This window comes from Solanum verrucosum, unplaced genomic scaffold, assembly GCF_900185275.1.
Source record: "Solanum verrucosum unplaced genomic scaffold, falcon-dt-bn FXZP01000259.1, whole genome shotgun sequence".
Lineage (NCBI taxonomy): Eukaryota > Viridiplantae > Streptophyta > Magnoliopsida > Solanales > Solanaceae > Solanum > Solanum verrucosum.
Genome location: NW_026019973.1, coordinates 893,117 through 912,756, shown reverse-complemented (window position 1 = coordinate 912,756; position 19,640 = coordinate 893,117). Strand labels below are relative to the sequence as shown.

At 36.0% G+C, this 19,640-nt stretch overlaps 3 protein-coding genes and 1 long non-coding RNA gene across 4 annotated transcripts in view; 3 read left to right on the top strand and 1 right to left on the bottom strand.

Moving 5' to 3' along the window:
- The window catches only part of LOC125817282 (uncharacterized), a 43,641-nt gene extending 30,534 nt beyond the window's left edge, over positions 1–13,107 (bottom strand). The window contains exons 1-2 of the long non-coding RNA XR_007442285.1: positions 13,053–13,107; positions 9,495–9,626 (exon numbers count right to left, since the gene is read on the bottom strand). This is a non-coding gene — a long non-coding RNA (uncharacterized LOC125817282). The remainder of the gene's footprint in view (positions 1–9,494; positions 9,627–13,052) is intronic.
- On the top strand, positions 9,160–9,657 carry LOC125817233 (defensin D1-like). The gene is made up of 2 exons (XM_049496778.1): positions 9,160–9,232; positions 9,438–9,657. The coding sequence occupies exons 1-2, from the start codon at positions 9,172–9,174 to the stop codon at positions 9,638–9,640; spliced, it is 264 nt and encodes an 87-aa protein (XP_049352735.1). The 5' UTR covers positions 9,160–9,171; the 3' UTR covers positions 9,641–9,657.
- On the top strand, positions 12,680–13,066 carry LOC125817280 (defensin D1-like). The gene is made up of 2 exons (XM_049496823.1): positions 12,680–12,740; positions 12,864–13,066. Exons 1-2 carry the CDS (start codon positions 12,680–12,682, stop codon positions 13,064–13,066), a joined length of 264 nt encoding a protein of 87 aa, XP_049352780.1.
- A 2,764-nt stretch (positions 13,108–15,871) lies between the features above and the next one.
- LOC125817228 (defensin D1-like) lies at positions 15,872–16,343 on the top strand. The gene is made up of 2 exons (XM_049496774.1): positions 15,872–15,938; positions 16,141–16,343. Exons 1-2 carry the CDS (start codon positions 15,878–15,880, stop codon positions 16,341–16,343), a joined length of 264 nt encoding a protein of 87 aa, XP_049352731.1. The 5' UTR covers positions 15,872–15,877.
- The last annotated feature ends 3,297 nt before the right edge of the window (positions 16,344–19,640 follow it).

Genomic DNA, 19,640 nt, shown 5'->3' with positions numbered 1-19,640 from the left:
TCGCTGAGTTAAGAAAGCCAGGCCAAGGGTTCGCTTGGGGCCAGAAATGGTCTCCGGGTGCCGGTCCCGCCCAGGGTGTAGGCTCGGGGCATGACAAACTTGGTATCAGAGCAAAGAGCTCAAGAGTCCTAGGGAGTCTATGAAGCCGTGTTTGTAGAGTCCTAGTTATCAGTGTGAAGCGCGCCACATCTATAATTGGGAGGCTGCAACATTTAAGAAGATTTCTCATTTCTTTTACACTCATTTCATGCGTTAGAGTTGATCTCTAAAGAGTTTCCTTCTAATTCACGCTTGCGCGTGTTTCAGCTAGTCATGCCTCCACGAAGAGTTGGTAGAGAGCGTCTTCCTAGACGTTATGTTAATGAGCAAGAGTTACCTGATGCACCTGGAGTGCAAGATCAAGGGGAAGTTTCTAATGCCGAGTTCAGAGAGGCAATTAGAATTCTGAGTCAAGATGTGACTAATCAAATTGGTCAGCAAAGGGGAGCTCGACAGGAAGGAGCTGACACTTCTAGGATTCGTGAGTTCTTGGGAATGAATCCTCCGAGTTTCATGGGTTCGAGCACTACTGAGGATCCAGAGGATTTCATTGAGGAGTTGAAGAAGATTTTTGATGTGATGCATGTGGCAGATACTGAGCGGGTTGAACTAGCTGCGTATTAACTGAAGGATGTTGCTAAAACATGGTTTGACCAGTGGAAAGGGGGCAGAGTTGAGAATACACCACCTGCGAGTTGGGCCTGTTTTGAAGAAGCTTTCTTGGGGCATTTCTTTCCTCGAGAATTGAAAGAGGCTAAGGTACGTGAGTTCCTCACACTTAAGCAGGAGTCCTTGAGTGTTCATGAGTACAGTCTAAAGTTCACACAACTATCCCGCTATGCTCCGGAGATGGTTGCGGACATGAGGAATAGAATGAGCTTGTTTGTTGCGGGGCTGTCTCGGTTGTCAAGCAAGGAAGGTAGGGCTGCAATGCTTATCGGGGACATGGATATATCAAGGTTGATGGTTTATGTGCAGCAGGTTGAGGAAGAAAAGATGAGGGATAGAGAAGAGTTCAGAAGCAAGAAAGCTAAGATCGGGAATGAGTCCGGGCAGTAGAGAGGAAATTCAAACCGTTCCTCCTTTCAGCAAAGACAACAGGGACCTGCTCCATCATTTGCTAGAGCACATGCACCTAGATACAGAGGTGAATTTAATGTTCAGAATTCGAAGGACTTCAGGGCTAGACCAGCACAATCTTCGGGTAGTGTGGCGCAAGGGAGTAGTAAGCCTCCGGTCTGCGCCAAATGTGGTAGGAACCACTCAGGTATTTGTTGAGAGGGCTCCCTTAGTTGTTTCAAGTATGGTCAGAATGGGCATTTCATGCGAGAGTGTCCAAAGAATAGGCAGGGTAATGGAGGCAATAAAGCACAGTCTTCTTCAGTTGTTCCACCAGGCAGGACGACACCTAGATGAGCTACTTTTAGTGTAGGTGGAGGAGCAAACCGCCTCTATGCTATCACCAGTCGCCATGAGCAAGAGAATTCTCCAAATGTTGTCACTGGTATGATCAAAGTCTTTGCTTTTAATGTGTATGCTTTGCTAGACCCAGGAGCAAGTTTATCGTTTGTAACTCCTTATGTTGCAATTCAGTTTGAGGTTCTTCCTGAAAGACTTTGTGAACCCTTTTGTGTTTCTACACCTATTGGGGAGTCTATTCTAGCGGAAAGAGTTTATCGTGATTGTCCTGTTTCTATCAATCACAAGAGCACCATGATTGATTTGTTTGAGTTAGACAAGGTGGATTTTGATGTCATTCTAGGTATGGATCGGCTTCATGCTTGTTATGCATCGATAGATTGTAGAACTCGAGCAATTAAGTTTCAGTTTCCGAATGAGCCAGTCATAGAGTGGAGTAGCAGTTTAGCAGAGCCTAAGGGTCGTTTTATTTCGTACCTTAAGGCAAGAAAGTTAGTTTCGAAGGGTTGTATCTATCACTTAGTCCGAGTTCATGACTCTAGTGTTGAGATACCTCATTTCCAATCGGTTCCTATAGTAAAAGAGTTTCCAGAAGTTTTTCCTGATGATCTACCCGGAATTCCTCCTGAGAGAGAAATAGATTTCGGCATAGATCTTATTCCAGATACTCGTCCTATCTCTATTCCGCCATATAGAATGGCACCAGCAGAGTTGAAAGAGTTGAAAGAGCAGTTGAGAGATCTCCTAAAAAAGGGTTTCATTCGACCGAGTGTCTCACCTTGTGGTGCTCCGATTTTGTTTGTGAGAAAGAAAGATGGTTCCCTTAGAATGTGCACAGATTACCGCCAGTTGAATAAGGTTACCATCAAGAACAAGTACCCTCTTCCGAGGATTGATGACCTTTTCGATCAGCTTCAGGGTGCCACTTGTTTTTCAAAGATTGACCTCCGATCAGGCTATCATCAGTTAAGGGTAAGGGAATGTGATATCCCAAGAACAGCTTTCAGAACCAGGTATGGTCATTATGAGTTTTTAGTCATGTCCTTTGGTTTGACTAATGCACCGGCAGCTTTCATGGATTTGATGAATAGAGTCTTCAAACCTTATTTAGATATGTTTGTTATTGTCTTTATTGATGATATACTAGTCTATTCAAGAAATGAAGAAGATCATGCTAGTCATCTCAGAACAGTTCTTCAGACTTTGAAAGACAAGAAGTTGTATGCCAAGTTCTCTAAGTGTGAGTTTTGGCTTAAGTCTGTGGCATTCCTAGGCCACATTGTGTCCGGTGATGGAATTAAAGTTGATACTTGGAAAATTAAGGCTGTGCAGAATTGGCCTAGACCCACCTCTCCAACTGAAATTAGGAGTTTCTTGGGTTTGGCTGGTTATTATAGAAGGTTTGTTGAAGGGTTCTCGACTATTGCATCTCCTTTGACCAAGTTGACTCAGAGGACAATGAAATTTCAATGGTCTGAAGCTTGTGAGAAAAGTTTTCAGGAATTGAAAAGGAGATTGATTACAGCTCCAGTTTTGACGCTACCAGAAGGTACTCAAGGTCTTGTGGTGTATTGTGATGCATCTAGAATTGGTTTGAGTTGTGTCTTAATGCAGAATGGCAAAGTTATAGCTTATGCCTCCAGACAATTGAAGGTTCATGAGAAGAACTACCCAACCCATGACTTAGAGCTAGCTGCTGTAGTATTTGCTTTGAAGATATGGCGTCATTACTTGTATGGTGTGCATGTCGACATATTCACTGATCACAAGAGCCTTCAATATGTGTTTACTCAGAAAGATCTTAATCTCAGACAGAGGAGGTGGTTAGAGTTACTCAAGGATTATGACCTGAGCATTCTGTACCACCCCGGTAAGGCTAATGTTGTTGCTGATTCTTTGAGCAGGTTGTCTATGGGTAGCACCGCCCATATTGAAGAAGGAAGGAGAGAGTTAGCAAAAGATGTGCACAGACTGGCATGCCTGGGAGTCAGATTTACAGATTCCGCAGAAGGAGGAATAGCGGTGACGAGCAGGGCCGAGTCATCACTAATGTCAAAAGTGAAAGAAAAGCAAGATCAAGACCCCATTGTGCTTGAGTTGAAGGCAAATGTTCAGAAGCAAAGAGTATTAGCTTTTGAACAAGGGGGAGATGGTGTATTAAGATATCAAGGTAGAATATGTGTACCTATGGTAGATGGACTCCAAGAGAAGATTATGGAGGAAGCTCATAGCTCCAGATATTCCGTTCATCCAGGTTCCACCAAGATGTATCGTGATTTGCGTGAAGTTTATTGGTGGAATGGCATGAAGAAGGGCATTGCTGAGTTTGTTGCTAAGTGTCCAAATTGCCAACAAGTAAAAATTGAACACCAAAGGCCCGGTGGTTTGGCTCAGAGGATAGAACTTCCAGAGTGGAAGTGGGAGATGATCAATATGGATTTCATCACAGGGTTGCCAAGATCTCGCAGACAACATGATTCTATTTGGGTGATTGTCGACAGAATGACAAAGTCAGCTCATTTTCTACCGGTAAAGACTACCAATACCGCAGAAGATTATGCCAAGTTGTATGTTCAAGAGATAGTGAGACTTCATGGAGTCCCAATCTACATTATTTCAGATAGGGGTGCACAGTTCTGGAAATCTTTCCAGAAGGGCTTGGGTTCAAAGGTGAACTTAAGTACTGCCTTTCACCCTCAGACTGATGGGCAAGCAAAGCGCACTATTCAGACCTTAGGGGATATGTTGAGGGCTTGTGTAATCGATTTCAAAGGTAGTTGGGATGATCACCTACCTCTAATTTAATTTGCCTACAACAACAGTTATCACTCTAGCATCCAGATGGCTCCATATGAAACTCTTTATGGGAGAAGATGTAGATCTCCTATTGGATGGTTTGAGGTTGGTGAAGCACAGTTGATAGGACCAGATTTAGTTCACCAAGCTATGGAGAAAGTGAAAGTGATTCAAGAGAGGTTGAAAACGGCACAGAGTCGTCAGAAATCCTACATTGATGTTAGGAGAAGGGCATTAGAGTTTGAAGTAGATGATTGGGTATATTTGAAGGTTTCACCCATGAAAGGCGTTATGAGGTTTGGTAAGAAGGGGAAACTCAGTCCCCGGTATATTAGACCTTACCGCATAGCCAAGAGGATTGGCAATGTTGCTTATGAGTTGGAGTTACCACAGGAACTAGCAGCGGTTCATTCGGTATTTCACATCTCCATGTTGAAGAAGTGCATAGGCGATCCTTCATTGATCCTACCGACTGAAAGTATAAAGATCAATGATAACTTATCTTTTGAGGAGATTCCTGTTCAAATTTTAGATCGGCAAGTTCGTAGGTTGAGAACAAAGGAGGTAGCCTCAGTCAAGGTCCTCTGGAGGAACCAATTTGTTGAGGAAGCTACTTGGGAAGCCGAAGAAGACATGAAGCAGAGGTATCCATATCTCTTTGAACCCGCATATCAAGGTATTAATTTCCTTCTTAGTGCTCTTTAAATTATAATGAGCATGTTGTTGTCGTTGTTGTGTTTGCATAGTTGCTTGTTGGGAGGTTGAGTTGTTGTTGCACCCTTAGCCTTATAAGAATAACTGCATTCGAGAATGAATGTTCCCAAGGGGGAGATATTGTAACATCCGACAATTTGAAGTGGCTTTAAAGGAGCTTGAAATTTGGAAATAGTCATTTTTTTTGGATTGAGAAAAGATTGGAATTTGTCGTTGAAGTGTTGGGAGTTGTTAAGTGTTGTTGATGTTGGTGGTGGTGTTGTCGAAGTTATTGTTTGACATGATTGGGTTGTGTATTCAAGTTGAAATCTATTGTATGCTGAGGGAATTATGATTCTAAGAGTTATGACCCTTTTTGAAGTTGATTCACCATCAATTCTCAGCAAGTTTTGGCTGTCGACCCCGATTTACGGACGTGACCTACGGACCGTAGATCGATTGACGGTCCGTACTGGTCAACCGTCAATCAGGACAGAAGTTGGGTTCTTGGGGCATCGATCTACGGGTACTATCTACGGTCCGTAACCTGACCTACGGACCGTAAGTCCGGACCGTAGGTCAACACTTAGTCATTTTATTTAAATGAATTCTGGGGAAGTTTCTGGCGTGATCTACGGACCTGCAGGACGGACCGTAAGTCCATCTACGGTCCGTCGATGACGTTCGTAGATGCTATCTGTGTCACCAGAAATCCGATGTCTCGGCCAATTTTCCCCATTTCTTTTCTCACTTTCTCATGCATGTTTCAAAGTATTATACCTATGTTTTACAGTTGTTTCCGACACTCCAAGGTACGCCTAAGCGTTCAAGAATCCCTCCATAACATGTGATCGAACACCTTGAATTCATAATTCGATTCAAGGAATGATAGTTCCAAGTCAAGTGAAGTTAGAAGTCAAGAAAAAGAGTATAGAGTTTCAAGTCGAGTAAGAGTCTCAGTTTCAAGTTAAGTCATGAGTTTAAAGTTGAGTTCATTTCTCAAAGTTATTAGGGAACTATGTATTCCCAAAGAAGTTTTAAAGAAATACCTTTACATTTGAATAAGGTTGGAAACTGAGATTTCCAAAGGGGCCTTCGGGCTAGTTTTGAGTAAGTATCTCATATCAGCAGAAATAAATATGTTTTAAAAACATAAGAGCCAGTACATTTTTGGGAGTAGTATCGAGCACCGAATTGGGGGAGCGTTCAAAGAACCCACAACCCCCATAGAACCATGTTAGCCACCATGGGAAGAAAAGGATCATACTTTTTAGATGAATCCTTTTCATATTAGACTAGTAGATCCATTAGGCAGTTCAGGTCTTATACTTTTGGCCGGGTATAAGATGCTCTGGCAGCGTGAGGTCGATCGCTGTATCATCACTATAGCTCTTATGTGATGGTTGTCGGTTAGAGAAGCTCCCACAGCAGTTACTATATTTTCATATGCAGAGATTATTGTATTTTATATACATCAGTTCATTGTATTTCTATATACATTTTAGGCTTATTATATTGTATCCTTGTATACATGCAGAGTTTATAGCATGTTTTAAACAGTCTTTCTTTATATCGCACTTGTTTTAAATTGCCTTATATTGAAAGAAGTCAGTCAGGTTGAGTTGGGTTGAGCCAGGTAAGCTATTCAGTTTCTTCCAGATTTCCTTCTAGCCTTTGTTGCTTAGTTTTCCATCTTGCATACTCGTACATTCCATGTATTGATGCCAGTTGGCCTGCATCGTTTGATGATGCAGATTCAGGTACCCCAGATCAGCATCCTGCACGTCGTTGATCCAGCTGAGCACTCCAGAGTCAGTGGTGAGCCTCCTTGCATTCCGGAGGACTCAATTATTTGTGTTCTTAGTTTTTGTTTTATTAGGATGTTGCGGGGTCTGTCCCAACATCCATCTCAGTATTTTATAGGCTTCATAGACAAACAGTCAATCAGTTAGTTTTGAGTCTCTTATCTATTTATATATATATATGTAAATATTCTATTTTGAGATTCGAGTTGCCTTTATGGCCATATTTTATAAGTTAAGTTGTTTTGTAATATTGCATTGTAGTGAGTTATTCTGTTGAGTTAGGTTTCCCCTGAGTTAAGAAAGCCAGGCCAAAGGTTCGCTTGGGGCCAGAAATGGTCTTCGGGTGCCGGTCCCGCCTAGGGTGTAGGCTCGGGGTGTGACAATAGTTAATTAATTGACTTTCCCTCATCCACAACATTACTCCCCTCATGTTGAAAGAGCTTGTCCTCAAGCTCAAATTTCAGGGTAATCATCCAAAAAATCTCGAATAGTATCAACTTAATTATCCATTCCAGCCCTAGCTTGATCGATGTTGACATTGATAAATTTCAACACCACCAATTTTCCAGAGAATGACTAATTCACCCATCAGGTTGCTACTTTCAAGAGGTCCAAGTCGTTGAAATTATTCCCAACTCATTGAACCTTTTGCCCGTTTAAGTTGATAATATCATAATGGTGCTTCTCCGAACATATGAAATCCAGTCACCTCCAAATTTATTTGCTTCCATTGTATGCTGATTTTCACAAACTTGTTCACAATGATGTGCCCAAATTATTGGGTTGTTAGTGTTAGGGTTTTCCTCTGATTTTCTTACCTTATTTGAGTTTTATTTTTCTTTTTAAGAAAAATTAAAATATTACCATAAATGCTTTAACTTTTCCTGAAAGTAAACTATAATTTTCTTCCATATTTGGGTTATTCCTTCCTTGGAGGAAAAGTGTGGAACTCTATAAATTGAAGACTCCTCTTCTCATATCAACAACACAACAAAATCCACAATGTAGTCATTTAAGAGTTTTGTTTATGGAGAGATTTCTCCCAACATGTTTATGTTTATTCATATTAGTTTTATCATATGTATGTCGCTTGACAAAACTATATTAATAAAATGTTTTTAGTATACTTTTCTTTGGCATTTGCTTTATCGCATCTATGATTTGCAATTGTAAGCTTCTGCATAACGTCTTAATTACTTTTGAACCCAACACTTGGTGATGTTTTAAGTATTTATATTTGCATACCTTGGTACTATTGAATGTGAATTATCACTTGTTGGATGATTCTCACCGGCCAGTGGAATAGGTGGTGTATTGTTTTTAGTAGCAGGAGTTGTTGATCTACTAGTTATCTGACGCTATTTGACTCAGGTTTGTGGGTTGTTGGCTTTTTGGAGCCAATTTCCAATCTAGACAGTTCATGTTCTCAGATTACTTGGACAATTCTTTAGTGAGCCATTGTTCCATTGCTACAATTTCAGAGTCCATTAGGGTTTCTGTAATGGAACGTTCTTTTTGAAATGAAACTGATCTCATCGCCCTTTGTGTTAGGCTATGATATCAAATTGTTATGGATCTTTAGGGAATGATCAATTCATAGAGCGATAAATAAGTTCAGCTCGTTAAAGGGAGACTAAAAACCTTAGAGTTCAATGGAAGAGAGAACTCTCATCTCTTGTTTTTTGCTAAAATATGACTTAATTGATTTATTCCTCAAGAACCCTTTAAATAGAAGTCTTATTACATCAATAGGAAGTCTAATTATTATGAAAGTAGGAACCTAAATCCTATTCCAAACTAATAACTATAGTTAGTCTAATCATTTTAAATCTATGAAACATAAATCCTATTCTAGAATAATAAACAAAGCTACTAAAATATAATTAACTAATAAATAAATCTACTTAAAAATATAACTATAGGTTAACCTAATCATTATTGTCTTGTAACCTATAACTGCAGGACTTCGTGAAGTCTTTTAGGCAAATCCATTTGGGATATGTCATGATTTTTACCTTCTCAAACTAAGTGCTTTTCATAATAAAATTTATCGTGTTTGACATTTGAAAAACTCAATTCTTAAATACATTAGGTAATTGTTAAATAACATGTATTAAAACAAAGAGGTGGTGAACTCATAAAAGCAATCTGTGGAGATACAAAATTGATCAATTAGTAGAAGACTTTATCACTCAAATGGCTCTTTGATCAATTCAAATTCTTTTCAATTAAAGAAATGTTAATTTTGTTGGACAAATTCTTTGTACTTGATGTACTGTCATTTTAATTAATTAATCAAATATCCAACGTAATCTTTGAACAAATCAAATGGAATTAAGTTGACAACTTGAGTTTCCAACATTATAAATACCACCATTTCAATTGCTTGTTTTGTTAAAATCAACAGAAAATAAAAGCTATGGCAAAGTACACTACTTTTCTCGCCCTCCTCCTTTGCCTCTTCCTTGTTGCTGCAACTGGTGAGTCGACATGATTCTATAGCTATCAAATATAATTATTTGTTTAAGATTACAAACTTTTAAAATATTTATTTTTTATTAAACTTTGTGACTAGTCAAACATGTCAAATAAAATGAAACAGAGGCATTGTTATTATTAGGAAATTATTTGAAATTTTCTATGTCAAGTACATACCATGAGTTTTTAATTTTCTTATTTTTGCAGAAATACAAATGGCAGAAGGCAAATACTGTTGGAAAAAAAGTGACAAGTGGAATGGACCTTGCCAATACTCTTACAAATGTAGTCATCATTGCAAGTACTACTATGGAGCTAAATATGGTATTTGTAAGAAGTACAAACCATGGGGTCACAAATATTACTGGGCAAAATATGCTTGCTACTGCTACTCACCTTGCCACTATTAAGAATCTTTTAGTGTCTCGTGGCTTGGTTTTGATTATGTAAACAAATAATTAAGAAGCTACCTATTTTATGTGTGTACAATGTAATAAGGCTGATTTATGTGTGCAACTATTTTGGCCAAGCTTTGCGTGATGAGTTATTGTATTGTATGCCTTTCTATTAATATTAATTGATGTGAATTATGCTATTTTTCTATGTAAATATTTAAATATTGTGTCACATACCATGCATGGTTAAGATAAAATTAATAATAACATGACTCGACATACATGTGTATTTATCATGCCCCAAGCCTAGACTCTATGCGAGATCAATACTCAATGCCATTGTTGGTCCGAGCATGCCTACAATATAGCATTAGACATGGCATACATCTAAACATGAGCGAAAACATAGATTAAAAGCATTTGAAGGGAAGTCTTTTAAAATTAAAGTAACACTTTTCATTAATGTAAATGATAGTACTGAAATCACTAATACAACTTTTCATTAATGAAAGGACACGAAGGTTAAACTGAAGCATAACTAATTGTTTAACTGAGTAATGACTTAATGAATATCATTGCCTCTTCATTGAACTCGTCAATTTAAATAGACGTATGCCACCGTTGAATTCGATCTCGATACTCGATCCGAAATTCAACCTCTAATCCTAACTAAAGATCCGACCCCGACTCAATTTGAAACTCGGGAGTTGGGTCTCGTAGAGGTTGAGAGTTGGGTCTCAAATTGAGAATCAGGAGTTGGATTTAGGATTAGTATTGAGAATCGATATCTGAGGCTTAAGTTACGATGAAAAGTTGAGGTGTGAGGTTCAAAATGATTTTGCCTTAGAGGTTGAGAGAGAAGAGAATGGGGATTAAGCCATGAAAACCTGATTGTTTTGGGTCTTTTATTAGTCAAGAAATTAGTTTAGAATTTTCTTAGGGATAAAAAGATAAAAACGACCCTTTTTAGTAAAAAAAAATTTGTCGGCTAAATCGTCACTGCATAATAAAATGTTCATAACTATTTACTGTGAACTTAGATTGATGCAAAATTGGTGGCGTTGGAAATATGACTCAAATACCCTTTTGTTTGATAGGTAATCTTCATATTCTAAGATATATGGTCGTTTGAAGTTGTCCTAAGTAGAATATGATATCAAAACTTAATCGGTAAGGAAGCTTTTAACTCAACTTTGTTTTAGGGGATTCTTGTGACTTAATTAGGTGTAAAAACATCAAGGTTTAAATTTTTGAAGGGTGGGAAAAGACTAAAATAACCTCTCTTAAAACTGGCAGAAGTCGTCTATGAAAGGCCATTTACGGTTCGTACAAAAGTCTATGGGCCGTAGACCCTCTCGTCGGAACATGCTGAGTTTTCTGAATTTTTGAAGTTGGGGATTAATGACCCTTTATACGGGTCATAGAGACTTTGACGGACCGTCATTCTCGCTCGTAGGAAGCTTACTGGAGTGTGCTCCAAGACTTGGTTTCCACAGGGCCTTCTACGGACCATAAAAACTTCTACGACACGTAGTCCGGTCCGTGAAACTTAGACCTGATAACCAACTTTCAAGGGCATGATTCCATCAACCCATCTACAGTCAGTAGATACTTCTACAAGTCGTAGAAAATCTTCTATGGCACCAGACTGCAGAAATTTTCAAGGTCAAAATTTGGGTTTGAATTTTTGGGGTGTTACAATGATAGTGAGCTAGGGTCATGTCTTTGGTCGAGGTCAAGATATAGGGGAAGTAGTGGTAAGTAGGTTACGATTGGCCTAAGTTGAGAGTAGGGTCTTGGAACATAGGATCGCTAACGGGGAAGTCCATATATAGAGCTAGTGAAGATTCTCAAGAAGAGAAACATAACTTGATCTAGCTTGTGTCCAAGATACCAAATGGGTAGGTGCCGACACAGAATGTGGATGAGTTTAAGTTGTGGTATTTAGGAGGCTTGAGGGATATAAATGGAATGGGTATTTTAGTAGAGAAGGGCCTTATTTTTGGAGGATCAGTGATAGGATAGGATGATGACGATTAAGCTAGTCATAGGAGGGCTTACTTTGAACATTATTAGTGCTTATGCGCCTTAAGTGAGCTTGGACAAGGAAGCCAAAACACTAATTTGGGAGGATTTCGATGAGGTGGTGAGAGGTATACAAAAACATAGAGAAAATCTGCATTGGTGGAGATTGGGATGGCCTTATCAGGGCAACTTCTAGTGGCTTTGATCATGCTCATAAGGTTTTTGTTTTGGGGAGAGAAATGGAGGTGGAGCTTCGCTTTTGGTTTTTGCTAAAGCTTTTGATTTGGTAATTTCTAATTCGTGCTATCAAAAAAAAAAGTGAATTACTTTGTTTCCCTTTCACAGCATGATAGCAAAGAGTCAAAAAGATTACTTAGTCCTTAGAAAGGGTGATAGAGGTCTTTGTAAGGACTGCAAGGTTACTCCGAGTGAGAAGCTTACCTCCCAAGTTTTCAGTGATGGAATTGTAATATATCAGGTAATTGTTAAAATAACATGTATTAACACAAAGGGGTGGTGACCTCATAAAAGCAATTTGTGGAGATACAAAATTGATCAATTAGTAGAAGACTTTATCACTCAAATGGCTCTTTTATCAATTCAAATTCTTTTCAATTAAAGAAATGTTAATTGTGTTGGACAAATTCTTTGTACTTTATGTCCTGTCATTTTAATTATCCATGTAGAAAATTTTGAGTTAAATAACATGTATTAACACTAAGGAATGTTAACCTCATAAAAGCAATTTAATTTGTAGAGATACAGAATTGATCAATTAGTAGAAGACTTTATCATTCAAATAGCTCTTTGATTAATTCAAATTCTTTTCAATTAAATAAATGCTACTTGTGCTTGACTAATTCTTTGTACTTTCAATTATCCATCTTATAAACTATTTAAGCAAACATCCAACGTAATCCTTGAACAAATCAAATGGAATTGAGTTGACAACTTGAGTTTCCAACACTATAAATACCACCATTTCAATTATTTGTTTCGTCACCAAGAAATCAACAAAAAATAAGAGCTATGGCGAAGTACACTACTTTTCTCGCCCTCCTCTTTTGCCTCTTCCTTGTTGCTGCAACTGGTGAGTCGACATGATTCTATAGCTACCAAATATAATGATTTGTTTAAGATTACGAATTTTTAAAATGTTTGTTTTTTATTAAACTTTGTACATAACATGAGTTATATTTTCTCATTATTGCAGAAATACAAATGGCAGAAGGCAAATATTGTTGGAAAAAAAGTGACAAGTGGAATGGACCTTGTCAATACTCTTACAAATGTAGTTATCACTGCAAACACTACTATGGAGCTAAATATGGTATTTGTAAGAAGTACAAACCATGGGACCACAAATATTACTGGGCAAAATATGCATGTTACTGTTACTCACCTTGCCACTACTAAGAAACTTTCTGTTTCTCATGGCTTGGCTTTCATTATGTAAAAAAATATGAAGCTAGCTACTACTTTATGTGTGTAACAATATATGTAATAAGGCTGATTTATGTGTAATTATTTTGGCCAAGCTTTGCGTGATGAGTAAGTGTATTGTATACCTTTCTATTAATATTAATTGCCAGCGAGGTACTTTTTTACTGATTTCTTTTATTTCAATTGATTTTTTTCTGATTTTGTCTAGTATCTAAATAATTCCAACGTGTTACATATCTGGCTGTACAATTTGAAATTCGATTTGAATCAAAGATGGAAGATTTTGAGGGTTATCAAATGATACATAGTGCGATATAGTTAAAACAAATTATTGTTGATGTGAATTATGCTGTTTTTCTATATAAATATTTATATATTGTGCCACATACCATGCACGGCTAAGCCTAGAATCTATGCGAGATTGATACTCGGTGTCATTGCAGGCATGAGCACATCCATTAGATAGAATTAGACATGGCATACATCTAGACATGAGTGAAAATATAGTTTGAAAGCATTTGAAGGAAAGTCTTGTAATAGAAATAATTTTCATTAATGTAAGTCATAGAACTTAAATCACTAACAAATTAAGGACAGAAGGTCAAACTGAAGCATAACTAGTTGTCTATTTATGAAGCCTCTAAATATAATTGAGTAATGACTTAATGGTTATCATTGGCTCTTCATTGAACTCATCAACTTTAATGAAGGTATGCATGCCATCATGGATGCTATGATTCCTTTTTCCTTGAATTCGAATTTCGCAAAATCAAGAAGACATGCATTAGTAAAATTGTTTTCGTCCACTAGCGATCGAACTTCACAATTCTTTCTTGTAAGTACTAGCCCCAGATATTGTTGACCTCATAAATGCAATTTGTGGAGATACAGAATTGATCGATTGGTTCTTTGATCAATTCAAATTCTTTTCAATTTGGTATGAACGAAAACATTTTTTGAAAAATGTTTTTCCAAATTCTCCTGATTGATCGGCTTAAAATTTTTGGAAAATGTTTTTCAAATCAACTCATTTTCCTCAAATTTAAGGAAAATGATTTTCCTTCAAGAATTAAAGAAAACGTTTTTCAAAACTTTACTTCATCCTTAAGTTACAATATTTTTTTCTTACCCTACCTCGTACCCATTACTCAACCCTCCCCATCCAAGAAAAAAATTACATTTTAAATTTTTTTATTTTTTAAATTTCAAATATTTTTTTAACCTTACCCCTAACCGCCCCCACTCCCCCCACTATCCACCTTCCCACTACCCTCAACCCAGGGCCACCCCCTGAATTTTTTATTTTTTTTAAAAAAAGTGTTTATGAAAATTATTTCAAATTTTAAAAGTTTCATTTTTTACGCCACGCTCCTACCTCCACCCTCCATGCCACACCATCCCCGCACAACACCCATAAAAAAAATTAAAATAAAATTGTTTTTGTATTCAAATTTTAAATTTTTCATTTTTTCGCTATCCCCACCCCTTTAACCCCCTGTCAAATTTTTAAAAAAAAATTATTATTCTTGAAGAATATTTTAAATTTTAAAATTTTCTTTTTTTACGGCACCCCAACTCCTTACCCCACCAAGTGCCATCCCCATCAAAAAAAAAAATTAAAAAATAGTTTTTGAAAAATATTTCAAAGTTTAAAATTTTCATTTTTTATGCCACACTCTCCCCATCCCCCCCCCCCCCCCCGCCCCCCCGCAGCCCCATTAGTTATTTTTTTTTAAGAAAAAATCTTTTTGAGAAATATTTCAGGATCGGAAGTCTGGGTCAAATCCTATGTCAGATCTCAGGGTCAGATTTTGGAACGGTCATCGGGATCGTGTCCTAGGTTGGGTGTCAGATTCGGGTCCTACCTAGGTCGATTATCGAGGTTGATTTTCGGGTCAGAAATTATTTTCCTAAAGAGTATTTTCTAGTCTCAAGCCTAAAATAAAAGATATTTTCTGGAAAATATTTTTCATTTACCAACCAAATATTAAAAAAAAAAATCCAGAAAAAATTTTCCGCTCACCAACCAAACATGAGAAAATAAGTTAGAAATCCACTTCTTTACCAAGAAAACATTTTCCTTCGTACCAAACACACCCTTAAGAAATGCGAATTGTACTGGACTAATCATAATTCTTTGTACTTGATGTATCATTTTAATTATCTATCTTCTAATTAATTAAGCAAACATCCAATGAAATCCTTTTATTATTTTGACTTTCCAGAATAATAGGGGTGTAATCTTGAAATGGGTACCTCTAACGGGGTTGATTGTAACTTGTAAGGATAAAAAGTAGTAAGTTTATCGAGTCCCTTTATTATTTGTTTTTGAGGTAAATCCATCTAGGATATGTCATAATTTTTACTTTCTCAAATAATGTGTTTTTTATAATAAAATTTATCGTGTTCTTATATTGTACAATTTACTTCTTGTTCAAAATTTGGAAAACACTAGGTAATTATTAAAATAACATGTATTAGCACAAAGGGGTAGTGAGTAGTGACCTCATAAAAGGAATTTGTGGAGATATTGAATTGATCAATTAGTAGATGACTTTATTACTTAAATGGCTCTTTGATCAATTCAAATTATTCTTTACAATTAAACAAATACTAATTGTGCTGGACTAATTCTTTTGTACTTGATGTGTCCTTTTAATTATCCATCTTATAATTAATTAAGCAAACATCCATAATACTTGAAGAAATCAAATGGAATTAAGTTGACAATATGAGTTTCAATTGTTTGTTTCGTCACCAAGAAATCAACAAAAAATAAGAGCTATGGCAAAGTACACTACTTTTCTCGCCCTCCTCTTTTGCCTCTTCCTTGTTGCTGCAACTGGTGAGTCGACATGATTCTATAGCTACCAAATATAATGATTTGTTTAAGATTACAAATTTTTAAAATATTTATTTTTTTTATTAAACTTTGTGACTAGTCAAACATCTCCAGTAAAATAAAACGGGGGCATTTAATAGGAAATTCTGAAAAAATTGCTATCTCAAGTACATACCATGAGTTTTCAATTTTCTCATTTTTGCAGAAATACAAATGGCAGAAGGAAAATACTGTTGGAAAAAGAGTGACAAGTGGAATGGACCTTGTCAATACTCTTACAAATGTAGTTATCATTGCAAACACTACTATGGAGCTAAATACGGTATTTGTAAGAAGTACAAACCATGGGATCACAAATATTACTGGGCAAAATATGCTTGCTATTGTTACTCACCTTGCCATTACTAAGAAACTTTCAACATCTCATCTATGTAAACAAATAATTATGATGCTGCCTATTTTATGTATGTGACAATGTAATAAGGCTGATTTATGTGTGTAACCATTCTGGCCAAGTTTTGCGTGATGAGAAATTGTATTGTATGCTTTTGTATGAGTATTAATTGATGTGAACTGTGATATTTTTCTATATAAATATTTGTTGTGTAAAGTACCATGCAGCGCTAAGAAAAAATTAATAACAACATGACTCGACACTCATATTGTGTAACACACATTATGTGCAGAGAAATTTGTAGACAAAACATTAGGATGATAGCAACAACAATAACATAAATAATTGGGGTTTGGGAAGGATAGAGTGTACGTTATAAACCTTACCACTACCTCATACCTCATGGAGGTAGAGATGTTGTTTCTGAAAGACCCTTTGCTCAAATGAAGCAAATTGTGAACTACAAAGAAGAAGAAAACAATGCAGAAATCATAGCTATTATACAGTGCAAAGCCTAGAAGAATGGAACAAGAGAAATAAAATAGTGTGATAATCGAAACATTGTGATCAACAGATGGTGATAGATACCCAAAGCAAGAATTATACTAACTTGGCTAGTACAACGACAAACACCAAAAATCCTAATCCCTCGAAGATAAAGATAGCAACTCCAAACCTACCAACATTATTTTACCCTAATACGCAACCTCTGCACCGTCCTATATCTAATATCATGTCTCTGGAGTTGCGTCATGTCATGTCTAATCACTTCTCTCGAATAATTTTTTTTCCTACCTCTACCTCTCATCATAGCCACTATATCGAGCCTCTCGCACCTTCTCACTAGGGAATCTGGATATCTCCTCTTCACATGCCCAAATTATCCTAGTCTTGCTTCCCTCATCTTCTCCACTACAGAGGCCACTCCCACCTTGTACATATATTTGCATTCCTAATCTTATCACTTCTAGTGTGCCCACATATCCATATCAACATCCTCATTATATTTCCACAACTTGCATCTTCCGCACATGGAAGTTTTTGACTGGCCAACACTCAACCTCGTACAACAATATGGTCTAACCATTACTTTATAGAATTTACACCACACAAAAATGTGAGTGACATCATTGACAATGTCCCACTTCCTTATATTACCGATCCAAGATACTTGAATTTGGTCTAGGCTTTATAAATACCCCTCAATTCATAAATTTCATTCTATTTCATTTTTAGCAGACTATTTAGAGTGAAAACATCTTAAATCTTCTCTCGAGCACCTAAGGTGGATTCCTACTCCAATCTTTTGACTATAACATTGATTATATTGTAAGCAAGAATCTGAAATATTCCTATTTTTGAAAACCTTCTTTGAAGTATGCCTAGTTTTCATAATTCAATTTGAAGTATGACTATTTATCCAATTAAGTATTCTTTTGAAGTGTGAAATTTTGGAGAAAACTTTCAATTTACCAAGGATTTTAACAAGACTTTATGTGAGTGAAAGACAAGGTTGCATTAAGTCTTAGTATATTGATTTCATTATATATTATGCACTACGTATGTGCACATGATTTTCCTTACAAGTAGGATTATTTAAACTTGATTTTAAAGTGAAAATTTTGAGCATAATTTTGCTCTATGACCAAACTATTAGCATGAGACATGATTTAATACTTTAAACATAATTTGTAAACATGTGAAACGATGGATTCTTTTTTTTTTTTTAAAGAATTAAAAAAATGGGGATAGAGAAAATGGGAAGGGGATTGCAATATGGAGAATTAAACCCTCACCAACAAGATGGGAGTTCAAGCATCCAACCAACTAAGCTACTAAGATTTTCCTGTAAAATGATTGATATATATACATCTATCTATGATATGTGGCTAATAATCCATCCCATTTGTGTTTGAATCTGTATAAGTAAATTGTGTTATTTTAGAGGATAAATAGTCATTATAGCTTCAAGTGAAACATTTTCGATCAATTTAGATGACGATTGATTGTTGAGGTTGTGTAACACTTCGAAAATTTCTAAGGTAAGACTCAAATCATGTTGTAACACCTCATAACTCTACTCTCAAAATTTGAATCGTTCATCGTAAGTATATAAACTTCTTGCTCATGTGTTTAAGGCCCTTTAATAAGTATATCAAGGGTATATATTGAAAGTTCTTTGTCTTCATTACTTTTTTACTGTGATTATTTTCATTTTTTCAAATTTGTATCTTTTAGCATCCTATAAAAAATTCTATAATTATATAATCTAGGTGGCAGTAACGAATTTGCAAATGAGTTGTTCCATGAAAGTTGAAACTCATAAATGGTGGTGCAACAAAAGCATGTAAAAACAATGATTGTCTTACAATGAAATGTACTTGAGCTGATTATCATGGAAATCACCTCTATAATTTTTCATCGATTCATGATTTAAAAGTTTCCATATTATGCATAATTAACAAGCAAATCACGAGCTGGATTTGCCGCAATTATGAATCATCTTGAGCGAATAATATATTAAAAGAATAAAAAATCGAAAGAAATTACTGGCATCATTTAGAGGAAATTCGAGTTGGTTGGGATCGGATTGGAGAAGAAAATGATCTTATATTAACAATGTATATAAATGTATTTACATTTTTTATATATAATTATACATCATTTATACATGAGTACACTATCTATACATTATATATACATATCGATATATTATATACATATATATGACAATTTTGTTGAAGATAATTTTTGTTGTTTGCTAATTTGGGCCTTTTTTTATGTAAATGGAAACTTGACTATCATTTGGATTGGCTTATTGTTTTTGGCTTATAAAACAAAAGTCATAAAGTTAGGCTTTCTAACTTATGACATTTTGCTTATTTTTGCTATTTTGATTCAAAAACAAGTGCATAAAAGCACTTTTTAATAAGACTTCAAAAGTATTTAAAAACTATTTTAACTTAAAAACACGTAAAAATAATCTAATTCGAACACTAGTATTATTCATATAGCACCATAGTTCACATAAAACACCAATACAAAGAAACATATATAATGAAAAAGCTAACATAAAAGCTCTACCAAAATAGTCATGCTAGAGCCTTAACATGTCTTATTACATTGTCACACATACACAAACAACCAACAAAATCACATCAACTTCTTATTTATGTATATATATTTTTTTAGTCCTTGAGACTTTGATGTTCCTTGTGATTAATGGCAAGGAGAGTAGCAATAGCAAGCATAATTAGACCAATCATTATTGTGTCCCCCTTTGTATTTCTTACAAATTCCATAATATTTAT

What these genes read in the sequence shown, in the direction of transcription:
- LOC125817228 (XM_049496774.1), top strand. Translation starts at nt 15,878, where the DNA reads ATGGCAAAGTACACTACTTTTCTCGCCCTCCTCTTTTGCCTCTTCCTT. An exon ending in CTTCCTTGTTGCTGCAACTG is followed by an intron (nt 15,939 to 16,140) that starts GTGAGTCGACAT and finishes TCATTTTTGCAG; the next exon opens with AAATACAAATGGCAGAAGGA.
- LOC125817233 (XM_049496778.1), top strand. Translation starts at nt 9,172, where the DNA reads ATGGCAAAGTACACTACTTTTCTCGCCCTCCTCCTTTGCCTCTTCCTT. An exon ending in CTTCCTTGTTGCTGCAACTG is followed by an intron (nt 9,233 to 9,437) that starts GTGAGTCGACAT and finishes TTATTTTTGCAG; the next exon opens with AAATACAAATGGCAGAAGGC.
- LOC125817280 (XM_049496823.1), top strand. Translation starts at nt 12,680, where the DNA reads ATGGCGAAGTACACTACTTTTCTCGCCCTCCTCTTTTGCCTCTTCCTT. An exon ending in CTTCCTTGTTGCTGCAACTG is followed by an intron (nt 12,741 to 12,863) that starts GTGAGTCGACAT and finishes TCATTATTGCAG; the next exon opens with AAATACAAATGGCAGAAGGC.